This window comes from Bufo bufo, chromosome 3, assembly GCF_905171765.1.
Source record: "Bufo bufo chromosome 3, aBufBuf1.1, whole genome shotgun sequence".
Lineage (NCBI taxonomy): Eukaryota > Metazoa > Chordata > Amphibia > Anura > Bufonidae > Bufo > Bufo bufo.
The window spans coordinates 275,845,257-275,866,973 of NC_053391.1; the positions used below are offsets into that span (position 1 = coordinate 275,845,257).

The 21,717-nt window shown below is 41.9% G+C and overlaps 1 protein-coding gene across 1 annotated transcript in view; it reads right to left on the minus strand.

Annotated features, from left to right (window-relative positions):
- The window catches only part of CACNA1S (calcium voltage-gated channel subunit alpha1 S), a 1,092,054-nt gene that overhangs the window by 142,327 nt on the left and 928,010 nt on the right, over positions 1 to 21,717 (minus strand). Inside the window, 2 exon segments of the mRNA XM_040424151.1 lie at positions 18,419 to 18,550; positions 20,019 to 20,143. Of these exon segments, the coding sequence (XP_040280085.1) occupies positions 18,419 to 18,550; positions 20,019 to 20,143 (257 nt within the window).

Consider the following 21,717-nt stretch of genomic DNA (forward strand, 5'->3'; position numbering starts at 1 on the left):
TTCCTTTCAGCAGTCAAGAGTTTTTTAGAAAAAAAAAATGCACATGGGTGCCATTTACTGGGTGAAGGACCCTGCGACAATATTGCTCCTACCCCAACCTCAGACGCGTCAACCTCAACAATAAATGGCGGAGACACGTCCGGTTGCACCAGAATAGAGGCCGAAGCAAAACATTCTTTCACAGCAGAAAAGGCCTGTAATGCCGCATCAGACCAGATAGAAATATCAGCACCCTTCCTAGTCATGTCTGTTAAAGGTTTAACCACCGATGAATAGTTCAAGATAAATTTACGGTAGTAGTTGGTAAACCCCAAAAACCGCATAAGCGCTTTCAGATTTTTGGGTCGATCCCAGTCCAACACGGCACGGACCTTCTCGGGATCCATACGAAAACCTGAGGATGAGAGCAGGTAACCCAGAAATTGCACTTCCTGTACAGCAAATACATACTTTTCCATCTTAGCATACAACTTATTCTCTCTTAGGATCTGTAACACCTGTCTCACATGATCCTGATGAGTCTCCATATTAGGTGAATAAATTAGTATGTCATCAAGGTATACAATGACAAACCTCCTCACCAGATGATGAAAGATGTCATTGACAAAGTGTTGAAAAACCGCAGGAGCATTGGTTAACCCAAAGAGCATGACCAGGTTTTCAAAATGACACACAGGGGGTATTAAATGCGGTCTTCCACTCATCCCCCTCCTTGATCCTTACCAGATTATATGCCCCTCTCAGATCCAATTTAGAGAACACCTTGGCACCAACAATCTGACTAAACAAATCCGGAATCAAAGGAAGGGGGTAAGAATCACGGACGGTAATACGATTGAGCTCACGGAAGTCCAGACATGGTCTCAGGGTACCATCCTTTTTCTTTACAAAGAAAAATCTAGCAGCCACTAGGGACTTGGATGGTTAATATGTCCCTTTGCCAAACTCTCGGTGATATATTCTCGCATAGCCTTTCTTTCGGGTTCCGAAAGATTATAAAACCGAGATTTGGGCAATTTAGCTCCGGGAATAAGATTGACGGGACAGTCATACTCCCGGTGTGGAGGCAACTCCTGATTACCACTCTCAGAGAAAACATCAGAAAATTCTGAAATGAACGAGTGTACAGTTTTAGTGGTAACCATAGAGAACGATGCATTAAGACAGTTGTCCATGCAAAAATCACTCCAATCGAGAATCTGTCTCGCTTGCCAATCGATGTTAGGGTTATGTTTGCTTAACCATGGTAAGCCCAACACCAACAGAGCAGGCAGACCCTCCAACACATAACAGGAGATAGATTCCTGATGCAAATCACCCACTCTTAAATAAATGTCATTCACTACCTGCGACAGGCATTTGTGGGCGAGAGGTGCTGAGTCAATTGCAAAGACAGAAATACAATTCTCTAATGCATTAGTAGTCAACCCGTGAATGCGTACAAACTGTCCATCAATCAAGTTAACTCCTGCCCCACTGTCGATAAATGCTTCGATTTTCACAGTTTTGGACTCTAGCGCCACCTCGGCAGACAGGAGAAAACGGGTACTACCAGTAAAAGACAAAAGTAGGTTATCTTGTTCCCCACCCATACTACCAATAGTAATTTGGGGATTAAACGTTTTTTTCTTTTTGTTTACACCTTGATGCTGCAAGTACGGACAAATATTCACCAAATGACCCTTCTTGCCACAACAAAAGCAGACTCCTTTCACATGACCCAAGCTTTTGCCAATAGTTCCAGGAGTAGCTCCTCCTAACTGCATAGGCTCATCACAAGGCACAACCACCCGTGTCTCTCCACCATAAGTGTCAAAGGAAGCAGTACCCTTATTGGACAGTACGTCCTGAAGGTGAGGACCCCTAGATCTCTCCCTCAGGCGTCTATCAAGACGTACAGCAAGAGACATAGCTGCTTCCAATGACTCAGGATTTTCATGAAAAGCCAATGCGTCCTGCAGTCTCTCAGAGAGACCCTGGCAGAATTGGCTACAGAGAGCAGAATCGTTCCACTCTGTATCTGTAGCCCATCTCCTAAATTCTGAGCAATAGGTCTCCGCAGAACGTTCTCCCTGCCGCAAACCCCGTAACTTGGTCTCGGCCTGAGAGATCCGATCCGGGTCATCATAGATAAGACCCAAGGCTCTAAAGAATTCATCTACCGACCAGAGGGATGGTGATCCGGTCGGCAGAGAAAAAGCCCAAAATTGGGCGTCCTCTTTTAGAAATGAAATAATCATACCTACCCGTTGACACTTATCCCCAGAAGAGTATGGACGCAACCTAAAGTACAATTTACACGACTCCCTGAACCGGATGAAATTGTCACTACCCCCGGAAAACCTGTCCGGGAGAGCTACCTTCGGTTCAGGGCAGGCCTGGAACCCACCACCGGAACCAGCAGCCTGTGGACTCTGAATCTGCAAAACCATCGCACGGAGGTCTGCTACCTCCAAAGTCAAATTTTGCAGCTGTTTGACCAGTGGAGTCATAGCATCCATAGCTGCACAGATCAGAACAAAAAATGGCGGTATTAGATCTGGATAATGTCACGGATGTTGTAGGGGAGAACACCAAAGGAAAACAAGAAGGAAGGAAAAAGACACTAGGCCTCACCGCTAGGGAAGGAAAAGGGTCACCACCTATAAAACCCTGCTCCTGGCCCTAACTTCTATCCGTATGGGCACCTCTCAATGGTAGAGATGCCCATACATAGGAACATAGAAAACCCTGGTGGCTCTCAGTTGCCCTAATAGTAATGACCGGGCAGAGACAACCCGCTCCTTTCCTGGTGAAGGAACCAGCATCTCGCTGAGGCCTAGTAAACAACAAAGGTGGGGGGGAATACAAAACACAACAAGCGGAACACTTAACTTCTGAGGCTGATGGATGATGGACGAACAGGACTTCACCATGAACCACACTCCAGCTCTTCCAAAAACCAAATAAAACTATCCAGATCAAGGAGTGATGGGTAAAGTCAGACTAAATAGGGGGAGGTGAAGGTCACATGATCCACACCTGAACATACCAGCAACACACAGACAAAGTGAAACCAAAAGAGGCTGTCAGATAACTAATGTGCAGATATTCTTTCAGACCTTCTCAAACCTGTCACCGGCGTGACAACATGGTAGCAAAAGACAATAAAATACAGTAGAATATTTAACATAACCCAAAAATGGCACGAATTAGACCAGGGGTTCAACAGTTGGTAAAACTCCTTTGTGAACAAAGGAAGCATGGCTTTTCTGCCAAATACCAGTTTTTACAGAGTTAGGCTGTGTGAGATAATTGGCTTAACTGGGTGTGGTATAAGCCAACTAGGTACAGAAAATACCTCTATTCACAACAGCAAAACTACACAAAAATACATAACTCCTATCAAACTGAACAGAACCCCCACATTCAACTTATTCCCAGATGGCTTGGATCTGAGCACTCAATATATATTCGAACAGTGCTCAGATGCCACAAACACAGTCAAATCGCCATGGGGTTTAAGTTTAGCATGGGCTGATGAGAAGGCCCAGAATCCTGGGGCAAGAGGCTGGCAACCAGGCTTCTCCAGCACCCAGTGGCGAGGTTGGTTTCGCCACACTGTCCAACAGTAAAATTGTTATACGGTGACCGCCTAATGTACCTTCAGCCACAATATCAATTGTTTTTTTCTGTACGGTGAATGAATAATTTTTGGGGCCTGTAGTCCACTGGCCTACAGTAAAATTGATATCCAATGACTGTCTAATATACCTCCAGCCACATAATCACTTGATGTTTTCTGTCCGGTGAATGCCTAATGTTTGAGGCCTATAATCCCGTGGTCTAAAATAAAAATTTTCTAGGCTCCAGCAGGGCACATTTTTGACAGTTACTTTTTAAGACACATAAAAATGGTCCCTGATTAAAATACATATTTTTTGTTGGAATTTTTGCCATTTATTCCCCTCTGGTATGTCACTGTCCATGTTGTGGAACGATTTGTGCACTTCTTGTATAGTATTTGGTGGCTGCAAATATGACCTGAAGGTTTTTCAGGTTCACCTGCCATTAAAGTGAATGGGGCCTTCCGCAAACTTGCGGTTCTCGAACATTTGATCTCGTTCGCAAATCTTTCCGGCCGGTGTTCGTCCATCACTAGTGTGTACCATTAGTAACCACCCTTTGTTTTCTATTACTGAGCTAGTTACTTACCCACATACAGACATTTTCTCCCAGTCCAAGCATTCTCATTTTATATACTAACTTTTTATGTGGTACCGTATCAAATGCTTTGGAGAAGTCAAGATATATGACATCCATTGATTCGCCGTGGTCAAGTCTAGAACTTACCTCCTTCATAGAAACTGATTAAATTAGTTTGACATGAACAATCCCTCATGAAGCCATGCTGATATGGCGTTACTTGCCTATTTTCATTGAGGTACTCCAAGAAAGCATCTATTAAAAAACCTTTAAACAGTTTACCCATGTTAAACTTACCGGCCTATAGTTTCTGGGCTCTGTTTTTGGACCCTTTCTGAATATTAACACCACATTTGCTATGCGCCAATACTGTGGAGCACTCCGTCAGTATAGAGTCCTTAAAGGGAACCTGTCACCTTGATTTTGAATATAGAACTGAGGACATGGGTTGCTAGGTGGCTAGCACATCCGTCATACCCAGTCCCCATAGCTCTGTGTGCTTTTATTGTGTAAAAAAACAGATTTGATACATATGCAAATTAACCTGAGATGAGTCAGAGCTTGAAAATATGACTCTTCTCTGGTCACACAAGTAAGATATGACTCTTTTATCTTAATTTGCATAAAAGGCAGGAAGTACAAAAATGCATAATACTTATTGAATTCGTCTGCAGATGAAATTAAAAGTGTAATTTATATGTTTAGGGTAACACAATGAACATTTAGAAATGCTCAGTGAGGGTAGCATAGTAGAGGTGACAGGTTCCCTTTAAATATTAGAAATAAGGGTCTGGCTTAATTCTCTTAGGATACGGGGGTGTATGCCATATGGTCCTGGAGATTTTTCTATTTAAGGGTACACTAGCGTTTTTCTTTTCTGGCATAGAGTTCCATCCTAGGGGCTTTATACCGGAAAAGAACTGATCAGTTTTATCCTAATGTATTCTGAATGGAGAGTAATCCGTTCAGGATGTCTTGAGTTCAGTCTTTTTGACTGTTCAGGACGGAGATAATAGCGCAGCATGCTACGGTTTTATCTCCGGCCCAAAAAACGGAACACTTGCCTGAATGCCAGCATTTTTTTCCATAGGAATGTATTAGCGCTGGATCCGGCATTTAAAATACTGCAATACCGGAACCGTCCTACCTGTAAAAATGTGAAAAAAATTAAATAAACGGATCAGTTTGTCCGTATGACAAACGGACAGACGGATCCGTTCTTGCAATGCATTTGTGAGACGGATCCGCATCTGGATCCGTCTACAAATGCTGTCTGGTTGCATGCAGATTGCCTGATCCAGCAGGCAGTTCCGGCGATCACTCTGCCGAGAGTGTGAAAGTACCCTTAATCTTTTTAAGACACCACTGTACTTCTTCCTGGGTCAGACAGGGCACTTTTAATGGGGGATTTACTTTTATATTCTGCATTACATCTGACAGTTTATTTTCCTCAGTGAACACAGTGGAGAAAAAAATATTTAATAGCTTTGCTTTCTCCTCATCGCTGTCTGCAGCTCCCCCCTCATCACTCTGTAAAGGGCCGACACCTTCAGATTTATACTTTTTTTTATATAATTGAAATACATTTTAGGGTTAGTTTTATCTTCTTTGGCAATGAATTTCTCTGTTTCTAGTTTGGCTGCTTTTATTTGTCTTTTACGTATTCTATTTTTTCCCTTATAGTTTTCCAATGCTTCCTTGCTACCCTCCTGTTTTAGTGATTTAAATGCTTTCTTTTTGTTATTTATTGCTTTCTTTACAGTTCTATTTATCCACATTGTTTTTTTCTTGTTCCTTAACCTTTTATTCCCATAAGGTATGTACCTCAGGCAATGAGATTTTAGGATGCTTTTAAATATATCCCATTTTGTGGCTGTATTTTTATTTTTTAGGACTTTATCTAAGTCAGTTAGGCCTATGGCCTCTCATAGTTAGCTAAATTTAGCTTTTTTGAAGTCTGGTATTTTTGTTCCTCCCTGAAGAAACTCTCTTTTGAATAACAATTGGAAGGTTATTACTTTATGGTCACTATTTCCCAGGTGTCCCCCAACCTGCACATCTGTCAGGTCTATTGGTTAATACTAAGTACAGTATGGCTGTCCCTCTAGTCGGGTCCTGAACCAGTTGGGAAAGATAATTGTCTTTGGTTATTGCCAAGAACCTGTTTCCTGTATGAGATATATAGGTTTCAGTTTCCCAGTCTATATCTGGGTAGTTGAAGTCCCCCATAATAACGACCTCATTACAATTTGCCACCTTGTCTATCTCGTTTGGTAGCAGATTTTCTGTGGACTCTGGTATATTAGGTGGTTTATAATAAACTCCTATTAGTATTTTATTATTGTTTTTGCCTCCATGTATTTCTACCCACAGTTACTCCACATGTTCATGTCCCTCAATTATATCTTTTTGGACTGTGGGCTTTATAAAGGACTCTACATAAAGGCAGACCCCTCCCCCTCTCCGGTTTTGACAATCTTTTCTAAACAGACTGTAACCCTGTATCTTAACCGCCCAGTCATGGCTATCATCCAGCCATGTCTCAGGTATTCCCACTATGTCATAGTCCTCCTTACACATCACTAATTCCAGTTCACCAGTTTTATTAGTCAGGCTTCTGGCATTAGTATACATACAATTAAGACGTTTATGTACAGTGAGGAACAGAAGTATTTGAACACCCTGCAATTTTGCAAGTTCTCCCACTTATAAATCATGAAGGGGTCTGAAATTCACATTGTAGGTACATTCCCACTCTGAGAGAAAGAATTTAAAAATATTAAAAATCAGGAAATCACATTGTATGATTTTTAAATATTTATTTGACTTGCACTGCTGAACATAAGTATTTGAACACCTGAGAAAATCAGTGTTAATATTTGGTACAGAAGCCTTTGTTTGCAATTACAGAGGTCAAACGTTTCCTGTAGTTCTTGACCAGGTTTGCACACACAGCAACAGGGATTTTGGCCCACTTCTCCACACAGATCTCCTCTAGATCTGTCAGGTTTCGGGGCTGTCGCTGTGCAACACAGAGTTTCATCTCCTTCCAAAGATGTTATATTGGATTTAGGTCTGGAGACTGGCTAGGCCACTCCAGAACCTTGATATGTTTCTTATGGAGCCACTCCTTGGTTATCTTGGCTGTGTGCTTCGGGTCGTTGCCATGTTGGAAGACCCAGCCTATGACTGTGTCACGCTGTGTCACGCTAGACAGGATACAAGATACCACAAAAAACCACAAACAAGTGTCTAGGCCAGAAGCTGGGGATAAAGGTCACCTCCTTACAAATCCCTACCAGCTCTCCCTAGACTACTGTGCCCACGTTCAGACCCTGAAGGTGGGAATAAACGTGCCCCCGTGCCTAAGGCTGAAAATACCCTAAAATCCCTATGTGGTGACAGGGGAAAAGAGACAGCCTGCTTCCTCAGGACCTAGAGGAGGCAGGCGTCTCCCTAACAGCCTAGACAGAACACACTATCCGGACCAGTCATACGTCTCTTGTCAGCCATTCGCTTGTACCTCTCACCCATCCTCTCCAAATTCACAAGGCAGAAGAAAATATCTCCTCCTCTGGCATCCCAGAGAAACTAGTCTCAGAAAAGGTACCAAACTGAGGATGAAAACCGTATGCGCCAAAAAATGGCGACTTACCCGTGGACTCCTGCCTACGGTTATTCAAAGCAAATTCAGCTAGTGATAAGAATGAGGACCAGTCCTCCTGGTTCTCAGCCACAAAGCACCTCAAGTATGTCTCCGGGTTTTGATTAGTACGCTCTGTCTGTCCATTCGACTGCGGATGAAAAGCCGAAGAGAACAAAAGTTGGATACCAAGACGAGAGCAGAACGCCCTCCAAAATCTGGAAACAAACTGCGTGCCCCTATCAGAAACCACATCCGAGGGAATGCCATGTAATTTCACGATGTTATCTACAAAAACTTGAGCAAGAGTCTTAGCATTGGGCAGACTAGCTAATGATACAAAGCGAGCCATTTTACTGAAACGATCAACAACCACCAAAATCACAGTTTTCCCAGAGGAACTCGGCAGATCAGTAATAAAGTCCACAGACAGGATACAAGATACCACAAAAAAACACAAACAAGTGTCTAGGCCAGAAGCTGGGGATAAAGGTCACCTTCTTACAAATCCCTACCAGCTCTCCCTAGACTACTGTGCCCACGTTCAGACCCTGAAGGTGGAAATAAACGTGCCCCCGTGCCTAAGGCTGAAAATACTCTAAAATCCCTAAGATGGTGACAGGGGAAAAGGGACAGCCTGCTTCCTCAGGACCTGGAGGAGGCAGGCGTCTCCCTAACAGCATAGACAGAACACACAAAAGAAAACCAAAACCAACTTATGTAGTAATAGGAAAATGAGCGAGCACTCATACACTTGGCAACCAGATTGACATGTGCAGAAAATATTTATTAAATCCCCATAAAATACAAGTAATAAAATTTATAAGAACAATGTAGCAATAATATACATTACAGTCACATATATTGTGGTAGATATGATCGACACTATATTCATATGACTCAATAGTGTTGATAAATTCAATAGTATATATCTCACCAAAAAACTTCAAGTATATGCTGTTATTTGGGAAGAGGGGGTATTATCTTCTAGCGCTCTATCCCAATTTGGGAAACTGAATGTCACTGAAAATACTGTAGGTGTATTCACTGGGAGTGAAATATGTTCATAAAGTGTCCACAGGAATCCTGATAATGTGAAAAGTCTCTTATAGCATATCCTTTTAAGCTCGATATGAGCTTTGGATTGAAGAAAACTTTAAATCGATGTTTGGCTTACCGTCTAGCGTCTGCTGTCTCCCTATTGCTTCAATGGAGCTTTAAATATTTGCCGGCTTATTCAGTCGCTCCATACAGCAAGCTGGTGGACCACTGAGGAAGGGAGAGTGAATCTACCCGTAACGCGTATGGTGAAACAAGTGATGTACCTGCATTGAAAAGCCTCCGATAAGACTGTATGGCCATACAGAAGAAAATCTCTACAGTAAAGGATTAACTATTCTTATCGTTGAAAGCTGCACCAAAGGAAATTGCGGAACAGAGTGGTAACTCCTGCGATCTTTGGAACTCCCGCGAAATTTAAACCAGCTTGCTGTATGGAGCGACTGAATAAGCCGGCAAATATTTAAAGCTCCATTGAAGCAATAGGGAGACAGCAGACGCTAGACGGTAAGCCAAACATCGATTTAAAGTTTTCTTCAATCCAAAGCTCATATCGAGCTTAAAAGGATATGCTATAAGAGACTTTTCACATTATCAGGATTCCTGTGGACACTTTATGAACATATTTCACTCCCAGTGAATACACCTACAGCATTTTCAGTGACATTCAGTTTCCCAAATTGGGATAGAGCGCTAGAAGATAATACCCCCTCTTCCCAAATAACAGCATATACTTGAAGTTTTTTGGTGAGATATATACTATTGAATTTACCGACACTATTGAGTCATATGAATATAGTGTCGATCATATCTACCACAATATATGTGACTGTAATGTACAAACTAAGAAGACAGGTTGGCATCAGCAGGAGCTGCTCAAACCCACATGCAGTTGTGCATATATATAGGGGAGCAAATCCTGCACTTGTGGCCCGTTGCTAATGGCAATCCCCAGCAAAATGCATACAATGGAGGATGCCCGCGGCGAACCACAAGTACCACAATAGACATCCTACACAAGGTAACAAGTGCGGATGTGATAATTAATATAACAATATAACAAAACAATAACAAACATAGGTGCACTCTGCAGTCTCACTAATTCTCAAACTGATTTTAAAATTGAGAGATTAGTCAACATGTCCTACGGTGTAGAACATGTCTTAAGCCCGGACACCACGACAAGGTTTCTCAAGTAGCCCGGGACCCTACACTCTCCTACCTGAGCCATATGGGCGATACCAGGAGCCAGTGGGCAAATTACAGGAGCATAGGGCCGACTCGCAAACAACTCACCAGTTACCTCCAGCATGTGGCCATGCTTGCAATGGGAGGAGGGAGGAGTCTGTGAGTCCCACTCAAGACTTGCTGATATAGCCCAGGCTTCACAGGTGCACCTAAATGTGACCTGTAGATGGAAAACAGGCACATTTAAATAGGAGTTTATACACCTCCAGGAATCTATATATACAAACTAAGAAGACAGGTTGGCATCAGCAGGAGCTGCTCAAACCCACATGCAGTTGTGCGCCGCGGGCATCCTCCATTGTATGCATTTTGCTGGGGATTGCCATTAGCAACGGGCCACAAGTGCAGGATTTGCTCCCCTATATATATGCACAACTGCATGTGGGTTTGAGCAGCTCCTGCTGATGCCAACCTGTCTTCTTAGTTTGTATATATAGATTCCTGGAGGTGTATAAACTCCTATTTAAATGTGCCTGTTTTCCATCTACAGGTCACATTTAGGTGCACCTGTGAAGCCTGGGCTATATCAGCAAGTCTTGAGTGGGACTCACAGACTCCTCCCTCCTCCCATTGCAAGCATGGCCACATGCTGGAGGTAACTGGTGAGTTGTTTGCGAGTCGGCCCTATGCTCCTGTAATTTGCCCACTGGCTCCTGGTATCGCCCATATGGCTCAGGTAGGAGAGTGTAGGGTCCCGGGCTACTTGAGAAACCTTGTCGTGGTGTCCGGGCTTAAGACATGTTCTACACCGTAGGACATGTTGACTAATCTCTCAATTTTAAAATCAGTTTGAGAATTAGTGAGACTGCAGAGTGCACCTATGTTTGTTATTGTTTTGTTATATTGTTATATTAATTATCACATCCGCACTTGTTACCTTGTGTAGGATGTCTATTGTGGTACTTGTGGTTCGCCGCGGGCATCCTCCATTGTATGCATTTTGCTGGGGATTGCCATTAGCAACGGGCCACAAGTGCAGGATTTGCTCCCCTATATATATGCACAACTGCATGTGGGTTTGAGCAGCTCCTGCTGATGCCAATATATGTGACTGTAATGTTGTATATTATTGCTACATTGTTCTTATAAATTTTATTACTTGTATTTTATGGGGATTTAATAAATATTTTCTGCACATGTCAATCTGGTTGCCAAGTGTATGAGTGCTCGCTCATTTTCCTATTACTACATTTGTCTTTAAGAGAGGGTGGGGTGATTCCCTCTATATGAGCTTGCAGCACCATACCTTAACTACTTGCTAGTGAGCCACCACAACCTACCACTATTTTTTGTATGAAGAACTGATTTTAGGAGACCATGCTACATTTGCCAAGGTACTATAATGTTAGGATCTCCCTAAAATAGCAATGCCATAAAAACGTTAACACCCAAAGCCATTTTACCAAAGATTCAATATGTTTGTTAAACCTCCACATTATTAAAAATAGCATTTTTCTAATTTTTCCATTTTGAAACATTGTTTGATAGACTAGTAAAATTTATACTACCTAACATTCTGCTGTTTACTTACTCACATCTTTTATGAACAATCTGAAGGGCCTAAAATAGAATGAGATAATTTAGAAAAGTGTAAGTTTCCTACACCAGGGTTATTTTGGCAGAGAGTGTTCATGAGATTAGAATATTAAACTGAATTTATTTAGAATACTAGAAACCTCGAAAGAGTTCTTTTTTTATTTTGCGAAAAACAGTGTCACTGCAATATTACAGTTAGACTTCTTCCAGTTAACCAACATAGTCTAAATATATTCCACCCCCAAAAATGTCCTTAACGTAACTAAGTTCCTTGTAAATTAAATGGCCAGGAATGAAACATTTATAAAATATTAGCTGTAAAGTAGTCCTAAATAAAATATGAAAAGCTAATACATATTAACCTTATTTAGCAATTTTTAGAAATATCCCATTTTTGATCCTAGTGTGCCCCTTGACTCAAACCACAGACTCAGAAATTAAGGAACACCTTGTGCATTTTGGGGGTCTCCATTTTCCAGGTTGTTTTAGGCACCGTTTCGGATTTGCAGAGGAGCCTTGAGGTACAAAGACATAAAAAATTACCCCCACATTTTGGAAACTACACACCAAGTAATTTATCTAAACATATACTGCTGCATGCAGCAGTATTTGTCAGGCTGAATCCCAGCATATTTGCTGGATAGCAGTGGACGGATCTCCACCAGAACCCATTATAATCATTAATCTATGGGGCCAGCGGACATTGTCAAGTGACTTGTGCTGTTCTATCTGAGATCAAGATATGATAGGAGAGAAGCTGAGCTTTGTGTTTGTTTGTATGATACGGTATGAAACAGGATTTCTGAGAAAAAAACTGAACAAATCCTGATAGGACTTCTTGAGGAGACACTAAGGACCCGTTCGCACGGCAGAATTTTCAGGCAGAATTTTTGTGTGGCTTCCACATCAAAATTCTGCCATGGCCACATAGTGCATGCCTTCCATTGTTTGCAGTAAGGCAACGCTGTTAGCGGTTTAAAGCTGCAACCGCACCAAGAAGGCATATTTTTTCTTGGCACGAAGACAGACAGACACCGCTGAATGCTCCATTCAAATCTCTCTTAGGATTACGGTCATTATTTACTCCAAAATATATACACAGTTGAGTCACATTATTATGACCACCAACTAATATCCAGCGTAACCACTGTGTGCAGCATGGACAGCAGCTAGACAGACTCAGAGTGACTCAGTAAGGTCCTGGTAGGTTGTCATAGGTATCTGGAGCTGTGCTGACTCTGGTGCACCCACAGCTGCAGAAGGGTACGTGAGGGAGTATCTATAGAGTGAACATCAAGGTTCAATTGAGTTCAAGTCTAGGGAATTGGGGCGCCAGGGTATTACTTGGATACTTGGTCATGCTATTACAACCAGTGTCATTTCTAACTGTGTGTCATGTTGCATTGCCTTGTTGAAAGATCCCATGCGCCTAGGGAGACAATGAGCTTGTACGGTTGCATGTGATCTGTAAGAATGGATTCATACCCAAATTGGTTGAGAGTGCCTTCCACATGGATGAGTGGACCCAGAGAATGCCACAAAAACATTTCCCAGACCATAACGCTGCCACTAACAGCATGTGTTCTTCCAGAAAACGTGGCTCATCGAAGAAAGAAACCGTTTGCCAATAAATCCGATACTGCTAAGAAAATTTAAGCCTTTTCTGCCGATGAATTCATCCACCTGCTTTGAAGCCCCATACGCAGTAGGGCTCATGATACAGTTTCCTCATAGCTCTACATGAACAGTTCACAAACTGCACACCATTGGACCGAAAACCAATAATCATTGCAAAAGCAATTCATTGCAATGTAAGGAAGAAGCAATCTAATAGTTGTTTCTTATCGTCACCATTTTTAGAAATATAAAAAATATATAAATTCAAATAATTAAAATATTTACTGATAATTAAAACCAAATAAATAATACAAAAAAATTTAACATAATAGGCATCGGTGTGTCCCAATATGCCTGAACTATTAAAATTAAAACAGATATATCCCGTGCTGTACATTGAACATTAAAAAAAAAAATCTAAATGGTCAATTTGATGGGTTTTTTTTGTCACTTCCCCTCTCCAAATTTTTTTATAAAAAGTAACCAAAAAGTCATACATATTCCAAAATGATAGCTCCCGAGACGATAAAAAAGAATATGGCGATGCAGAGAAAAAAAAAAGAAAGAAAAAAAAAAATTTCCAAATTTGTAGCTTTTTTCAGTATGAAAAGACAAGATAAACTATATAAGGGTCCATTCACACGTCCGTAGAGTATTGATCCGCAATACACCCGGCCGGCACCCCCATAGAACTGTGTGCTGTCCGCATCTCTTCCGGTCCCATAGAGAATGAATGGGTTGCGGAACGGATCCGGACCCATTCTACGGACATGTGAATGGACCCTAAAGGTTGTATAGTTGTACTGACCCAGAGAATGAAGGCAACAGTTGTTTTACCACACAGAGAATGCAGCAAACACAAACCCCATAAAACTAGTGAAATCGCATTAGTGCAACTTGTCTCACAAAAAACAAGCCCTCCAACAGCTATGTGAATAGAAAATATAAAAAGTCATGACTGCATGAAGGCAGGGACAAAAAAAATCTAAATGAAAAAAAAATGAAAAATCGCTTGAAGTGGTTAAATTGGAAAATATATATATATATAAATTTAATATGGCCATAATTGTACTGACCCATAGAATAAGGTTGTCATGTTATTTGTATAGCACAGTGAATGTGCTAAAAAATGTGTTGACTCTTAAAACAAAATATGTATTGGGTTTCTTTTTGAAGTATGATCTTGCCAAGATAACCCATATGTGAGGTTCAAACCATCTCAAACACCATACATATTATCATCTGACGGTTGGCTCCATGAAGATATCTACATGTCATGATACTGGTTTATCACATTAGTTATTGACATCCCCTCATAGTTTCCAAACTCTGCTTCTTGAATTCCCTATTTGTTTTTCCAACATAACCCTTAAAACGTTAACACATGATGTAAACAGCTCAGGTGTGCGCCAACTGGCAAAATCCCTGGCATGATGTATTTGGTTGTGTATCTGTAGATGATATAGAATTCTCTCACAAATGCTGCATTGAAATACAGTAAAAAGTATATGGTTTTTAACAAGCCACATTTACTATCGCCAGTCACAGATTTTCAATGCTACATATTTTATTAAACTTGCATCAAGATGTACAGTCGTGGCCAAAAGTTTTGATAATTAGATAAATATTGGAAATTGGAAAAGTTGCTGCTTAAGTTTTTATAATAGCAATTTGCATATACTCCAGAATGTTATGAAGAGTGATCAGATGAATTGCATAGTCCTTCTTTGCCATGAAAATGAACTTAACCCCAAAAAAACCTTTCCACTGCATTTCATTGCTTTCATTAAAGGACCTGCTGAGATCATTTCAATAATCGTCTTGTTAACTCAGGTGAGAATGTTGACGAGCACAAGGCTGGAGATCATTATGTCAGGCTGATTGGGTTAAAATGGCAGACTTGATATGTTAAAAGGAGGGTGATGCTTGAAATCATTGTTCTTCCATTGTTAACCATTGTGACCTGCAAAGAAACGCGTGCAGCCATCATTGCGTTGCATAAAAATGGCTTCACAGGCAAGGATATTGTGGCTACTAAGATTGCACCTCAATCAACAATTTATAGGATCATCAAGAACTTCAAGAAAAGAGGTTCAATTCTTGTTAAGAAGGCTTCAGGGCGTCCAAGAAAGTCCAGCAAGCGCCAGGATCGTCTCCTAAAGAGGATTCAGCTACGGGATCGGAGTGCCACCAGTGTAGAGCTTGCTCAGGAATGGCAGCAAGCAGGTGTGAGCGCATCTGCACGCACAGTGAGGCGAAGACTTTTGGAAGATGGCCTGGTGTCAAGAAGGCCAGCAAAGAAGCCACTTCTCTCCAAAAAAAACATCAGGGACAGATTGATCTTCTGCAGAAAGTTTGGTGAATGGACTGCTGAGGACTGGGGCAAAGTCATATTCTCCGATGAAGCCTGTAACGGAACGCCTAGCACCCCGACTGGGTACCTCCGTCGATAGATGCTCCTAGTGCTTCCAGAGGACTCCAAGCACTCCACTCGACACCGTCAGCACTGCAGACCCCACGAACCGCCGAAGCTTGGTGGAGGTCTCGCCGTCTCCTACCCACCCTGGACCTACGACAAGGCTCCAGGCTCCAGTGGGTGAACCTCTCCTAAATCCAGAGACAGGAACCAGGAGCAAGCTCTTACAAGAGCTTATACTCAGGGGAGTATTATGATATAGCAATCCCCAAGAGTGTAGTTATCCCATGAGCCAAACATGAGCCAAGACTTCATGAAGGTATAAAACAGGAACTCTCTTTATTTTAACACACAAGCATTTTATGCACATCTTCCAACAAAGTTACCACCCCAGGGTTTTGTAAAAACAGCCAATAACCACGTACAATACACTCAGACACTCCCACACAAAATCCTCCACTCTGTCCGTGATAGAATTACCTCACACTGGGTTGATGCAATCATCCCAGGCAGGCGAATACACAATATCCTCTGTCCTGGAGACAACCGAGAAGTAATTCAATTATCTCTCAGGACAAAGGACATCGCCAATACACACAGAGAGACAATGGAACAGACCTCCCTACTCAACGTATACAATGTCCCACCCTTTTCAATACACATAGACATTTAACATCCCAAAATGGCACAAATGAGTTAGTCCAAGTCCTTTGTGAACAAATGAGGCCTGGCTGATGAGAGGGCCCATAATCCTGGGGCAAGAGGCTAGTACCCAGGCCCCTCCAAAACCCAGTGGCGAGGTTGGTTTCGCCACACAGCCTCTTTCCGATTGTTTGGGGCATCTGGAAAAAGGCTTGTCCGGAGAAGAAAAGGTGAGCGCTACCATCAGTCCTGCGTCATGCCAACAGTAAAGCATCCTGAAACCATTCATGTGTGGGGTTGCTTCTCATCCAAGGGAGTGGGCTCACTCACAATTTTGCCCAAAAACACAGCCATGAATAAAGAATGGTACCAAAACACCCTCCAACAGCAACTTCTTCCAACAATCCAACAACAGTTTGGTGAAGAACAATGCATTTTCCAACACGATGGAGCACCGTGCCATAAGGCAAAAGTGATAACTAAGTGGCTCGGGGACCAAAACGTTGACATTTTGGGTCCATGGCCTGGAAACTCCCCAGATCTTAATCCCATTGAGAACTTGTGGTCAACCCTCAAGAGGCGGGTGGACAAACATAAACCCACTAATTCTGACAAACTCCAAGAAGTGATTATGAAAGAATGGGTGGCTATCAGTCAGGAATTGGCCCAGAAGTTGATTGAGAGCATGCCCAGTCGAATTGCAGAGGTCCTGAAAAAGAAGGGCCAACACTGCAAATACTGACTCTTTGCATAAATGTCATGTAATTGTCGATAAAAGCCTTTGAAACGTATGAAGTGCGTGTCATTATATTTCACTACATCACAGAAACAACTGAAACAAAGATCTAAAAGCAGTTTAGCAGCAAACTTTGTGAAAACTAATATTTGTGTCATTCTCAAAACTTTTGGCCACAACTGTACATTAAAAACACATGCAGATTTTTTTTAAGATTGAACTAACTTCACAAAGTATATTTAACACTGTGTTTAAACCTAAGGTTACGTTCACACATGTTAGATATTCTGCATTTTCTAAGCAGTCATTTACTGTAGTGATCAGATTTTATGGCAGTTTTGGAGACACGCTACCTTTTTTATTATTTAAACTATATGAAAATATGATCTGTTGCACCTTTGTTCAGATGTTCATTAGATTTTCCTTCTTAACATCTACAGGGAGAAATATCAGATTGCAAAAAAAAAATATCATTTTGCATTGCAACAGCTCTATTTCCATTTCCTACCTCTGTTAAAAACTGCACATCTTCTAAATCTTTTAGATATAGAAACAGCTTTTATATTGATGCTTTATTATGTCTTCCATGAATTACCGTATTTTTCACCCCATAAGATGCACTTTTCCCCCCCCATTATGGAAGCGCTCATTAGTACTGGAGGACCAGGAATCGGTGAAGGCTCTGTACTCACCGCTTCCTGGTCCTCGGCTGTCAGCTGTGAAGGCTGCACACAGCGTGAGAGCGCTCTGTGACCTCACGCTGTGCGCACCAGTTCACAGCACAGCCGACAGCAGGAGGAAGAGGATCGCGATGTGAGGAGTGTCGGCGTTCAGGAGCAGGAAAGGTAAGTGTTTTTTTTATTTTTGTGATCTGAGGCTGAATTATGGCTGAGGGCTGCATACATATGGCTGGGGGCTGAGTACAAATGGCTGGGGGCTGCGTACATATGGCTGGGGGCTGAGTACATATGGCTGGGGGCTGTGTATATATGGCTGTGGACTGATCACATATGACTGGGAGCTGATATGAGGCATGGGTGTCTCATCTGAGGTCTGATTGGGGGTCTTCTTTATATTGGCCTCTGATCTGAGGTCTGATTGGGGGTCATTCACATTGGGGTCTGATCTGAGATCTTATTAACATTGGGGATCTTATTGGGACTGTGAGCTGAGGTCTGATTAACATTGGGGGTCTGATTGCTGATCTGAGGTCTAATGAAAAATATTTTTTTCTTATTGTCCTCCTCTAAAACCTAGGTGCGTCTTAGGGAGAAAAATACGGCATTTTTAACTTTTTTGTCTAAATTTAGAAGTAATTCATACAAGTAATTCTCACCCGATAAATTCCTTCTTCAATGGCTGCTTCAACCATGGCTCTCTCCAATTCTTCTTCAGGTGTCAGATCACCAGATATTGCACGTTTTAGTTCACCTTCACCTCCCTCTTCTTCCACACTGCGCAAGCCAGCCTATAGCAAATTACACAGGTTAAACAAGACTTGGCACTGTATTGTACACTGACCAAAAATATAAACACAACACTTTCGGTTTTGCTCCCATTTTGCATGAGTTGAACTCAAAGATCTGAAACATTTTCTACATACACAAAAGACCTATTACTTTTAAATATTGTTCACAAATCTGTCTAAATCTGTGTTAGTGAGCACTTCTCCTTTGCCGAGATAATCCATCCCACCTCACAGGTGTGGCATATCAAGGTGCTGATTAGACAGCATGATTATTGCACAGGTGTGCCTTAGACTGCCCACAATAAAAGACCACTCTGAAATGTGCACAGTTTTGCCTTTGCCTCAATGGGTGACATGTCCAGTGAGTATGCTGGCCGTGCAAGAACTGGGATGTTTTCAGCTTCCATGAATGGTGTACAGATCTTTGCAATATGGGGCCGTTATCATGCTGCAGCATGAGGTGACGGTCGTGGATGAATGGCACAACAATGGGCCTCAGGATCTCGTCACAGTATCTCTTGTGCATTCAAAATGCCATCAATAAAATGCACCTGTGTTCGTTGTCTATAACATACGCCTGCCCATACCATAACCCCACCGCCACCATAAGCCACTCGATCCACAACGTTGACATCAGCAAACCGCTCACCCACACGACGCCACACATGCTGTCTGCCATCTGCCCTGAACAGTGAAAACCGGGACTCATCTGTGAACAGAACGCCTCTCCAACTTGCCAGACACCATTGAATGTGAGCATTTGCCCACTCAAGCTACGATGATGAACTGCAGTCAGGTCTAGACCCTGATGAGGACAATGAGCATGCAGATGAGCTTCCCTGAGACGGTTTCTGACAGTTTGTGCAGAAATGTTTTGGTTATGCAAACCGATTGTTGCTGCAGCTGTCCGGGTGGCTGGTCTCAGAGGATCATGGAGATAAACATGCTGGATGTGGAGGTCCTGAGCTGGTGTGATTACACGTGGTCTGCGGTTGTGAGGCCGGTTGGATGTACTGCCAAATTCTCTGAAACGCCTTTGGAGATGGCTTATGGTAGAGAAATCAACATTCATTGCACAGCAACAGCTCTGGTAGACATTCCTGCAGTCAGCATGCCAATTGCACGCTCCCTCAAACACTGCGACATCTGTGTCATTGTGCTGTGTGTTCAAACTGCACATTACAGAGTGGCCTTTAATTATGGGCAGTCTAAGGCACACCTATGCAATATTCATGCTGTCTAATTAGCACCTTGATATGCCACAGATGGATTATGGAATCTGCTCACTAACACAGATTTAGACAGATTTATGAACAATATTTAAGAGTAATGTGTATTTAGAAAATGTCTCAGATTTTGGAGTTCAGCTCATGCAAAATGGGAGCAAAACCGAAAGTGTTGCATTTATATTTTTGTGCAGTGTATATCTTATTATGAAAATAGAAAGGGTGTAATTTTTTTCAATTACCTGGATCTCTACAGCATTTCTTTTAGGTCGATATCCATAATACTCCTCCTGACGTTTCTTAAACTTTCGGAAATGTTCTTGTATCAAGAAGATGGCATAAAATTTCCCAACAGTAACTTCATCGTCTTCAAGAATAAAAAGAGAACTTAACATATAATATAGATGACAAAAAGTGAGTGAGTAAAACAATAGAAAAGAAAGCATAACATTCATAACTGTATTCAACATTTCCTTCTGCGGGTAAGGTAAGAATGTAGTAACCCTTAGAAAGAAAACTTCCATTCACTAAAAGGTTTTCTTACTGCTTCATAGATAATATTTTTCACATATGCAGTTTTTGAAGAGTTTCATGCAAGCACAGTCTGTTTTAAATCCCCTATACAGCATCTCAGAAGGATTTTGAACCAGGCATTAAGAACAATCTATGTGTAGCAACATCCTAACTCTCAGTTCACTGATAAAATCAGTTGTCAGTGAAGATGTGCCGCCTGTTCACTAGGATATCTGTCAGCAGATTAGTACCTATGAAACTGGCTGACCTGTTGCATGTACACTTGGCAGCTGAAGGCATCTGTGTTGGTTCCATGTTCATATCTGCCCATGTTGCTGAGAAAAATGGGGTTTGAATATATGCAAATGAGCCCCTAGGAGCAATGGGGGTGTAGCCGTTACACCTAGAGGTTTTGCTCTCTTTGCAACTGCCCCGCCCTCTGCACTTTGACTGATTCGTCTAGGCGTTATGATGGTTTCACTGCCTGGCCCTGTCAATTAAAGTGCAGGGAGCGTTATAGTTGCAGAGAGAGAGAGCAGAACCTCTAGGAGTAATGGCAACACCCCATTGCTCCCTGGGGCTCATTTGCATATATTAAGACCTCATTTTTCTCAGCAATATCAGATGCCAAGCACACATGCAATAGGTCAGCCAGTTTCATAGGTACAGATCTGATGACAGATTCCCCTTTAAGAATCAGATTAAATAAAAGTCTATGGGGGATGAGTAGAAGGGAGAGGGTTCTGGAGATAGGCAGATACAGAGAGACTGACAGAGACACAACTGTTTGTTCTGTCAGTGGCTTACTGTATTAAGACACTGTTGGACTTGCATCTAATCTACTCTGCACTGCTGTATAATGTCCTTCATTTATGATGCGCCGTCTAATGCGCTTTCATTTAGTTAGCAGATTTTCCAGTCCTCTGTATGGCCATGCAAATTAGCTCTCTTTGTAAAAAATAAAAGAAAGCTGTGATTCTGTTGCCATCTGTTGGGGCAAGCATAATCCCAGCTAATCTCCACCCAGTAGCTCAAAGAACATTTAGAAATACAGATAGAGACTGTAGTGGGGTAGAAAACCCAGATACAAGTCATTGAATGGTAAGACATAGTGTTATTCCTCATGTACACAAAGCAGCAGCGTATTCTGAAAAATTGCCTGCATTTTAACAGGGTTGTCCAAGTGTTCAATACACCCTGTACAGAATTATTAGGCAAATGAGTATTTTGACCACATCATCCTCTTTATGCATGTTGTCTTACTCCAAGCTGTATAGGCTCGAAAGCCTACTACCAATTAAGCATATTAGGTGATGTGCATCTCTGTAATGAGAAGGGGTGTGGTCTAATGACATCAACACCCTATATCAGGTGTACATAATTATTAGGCAACTTCCTTTCCTTTGGCAAAATGGGTCAAAAGAAGGA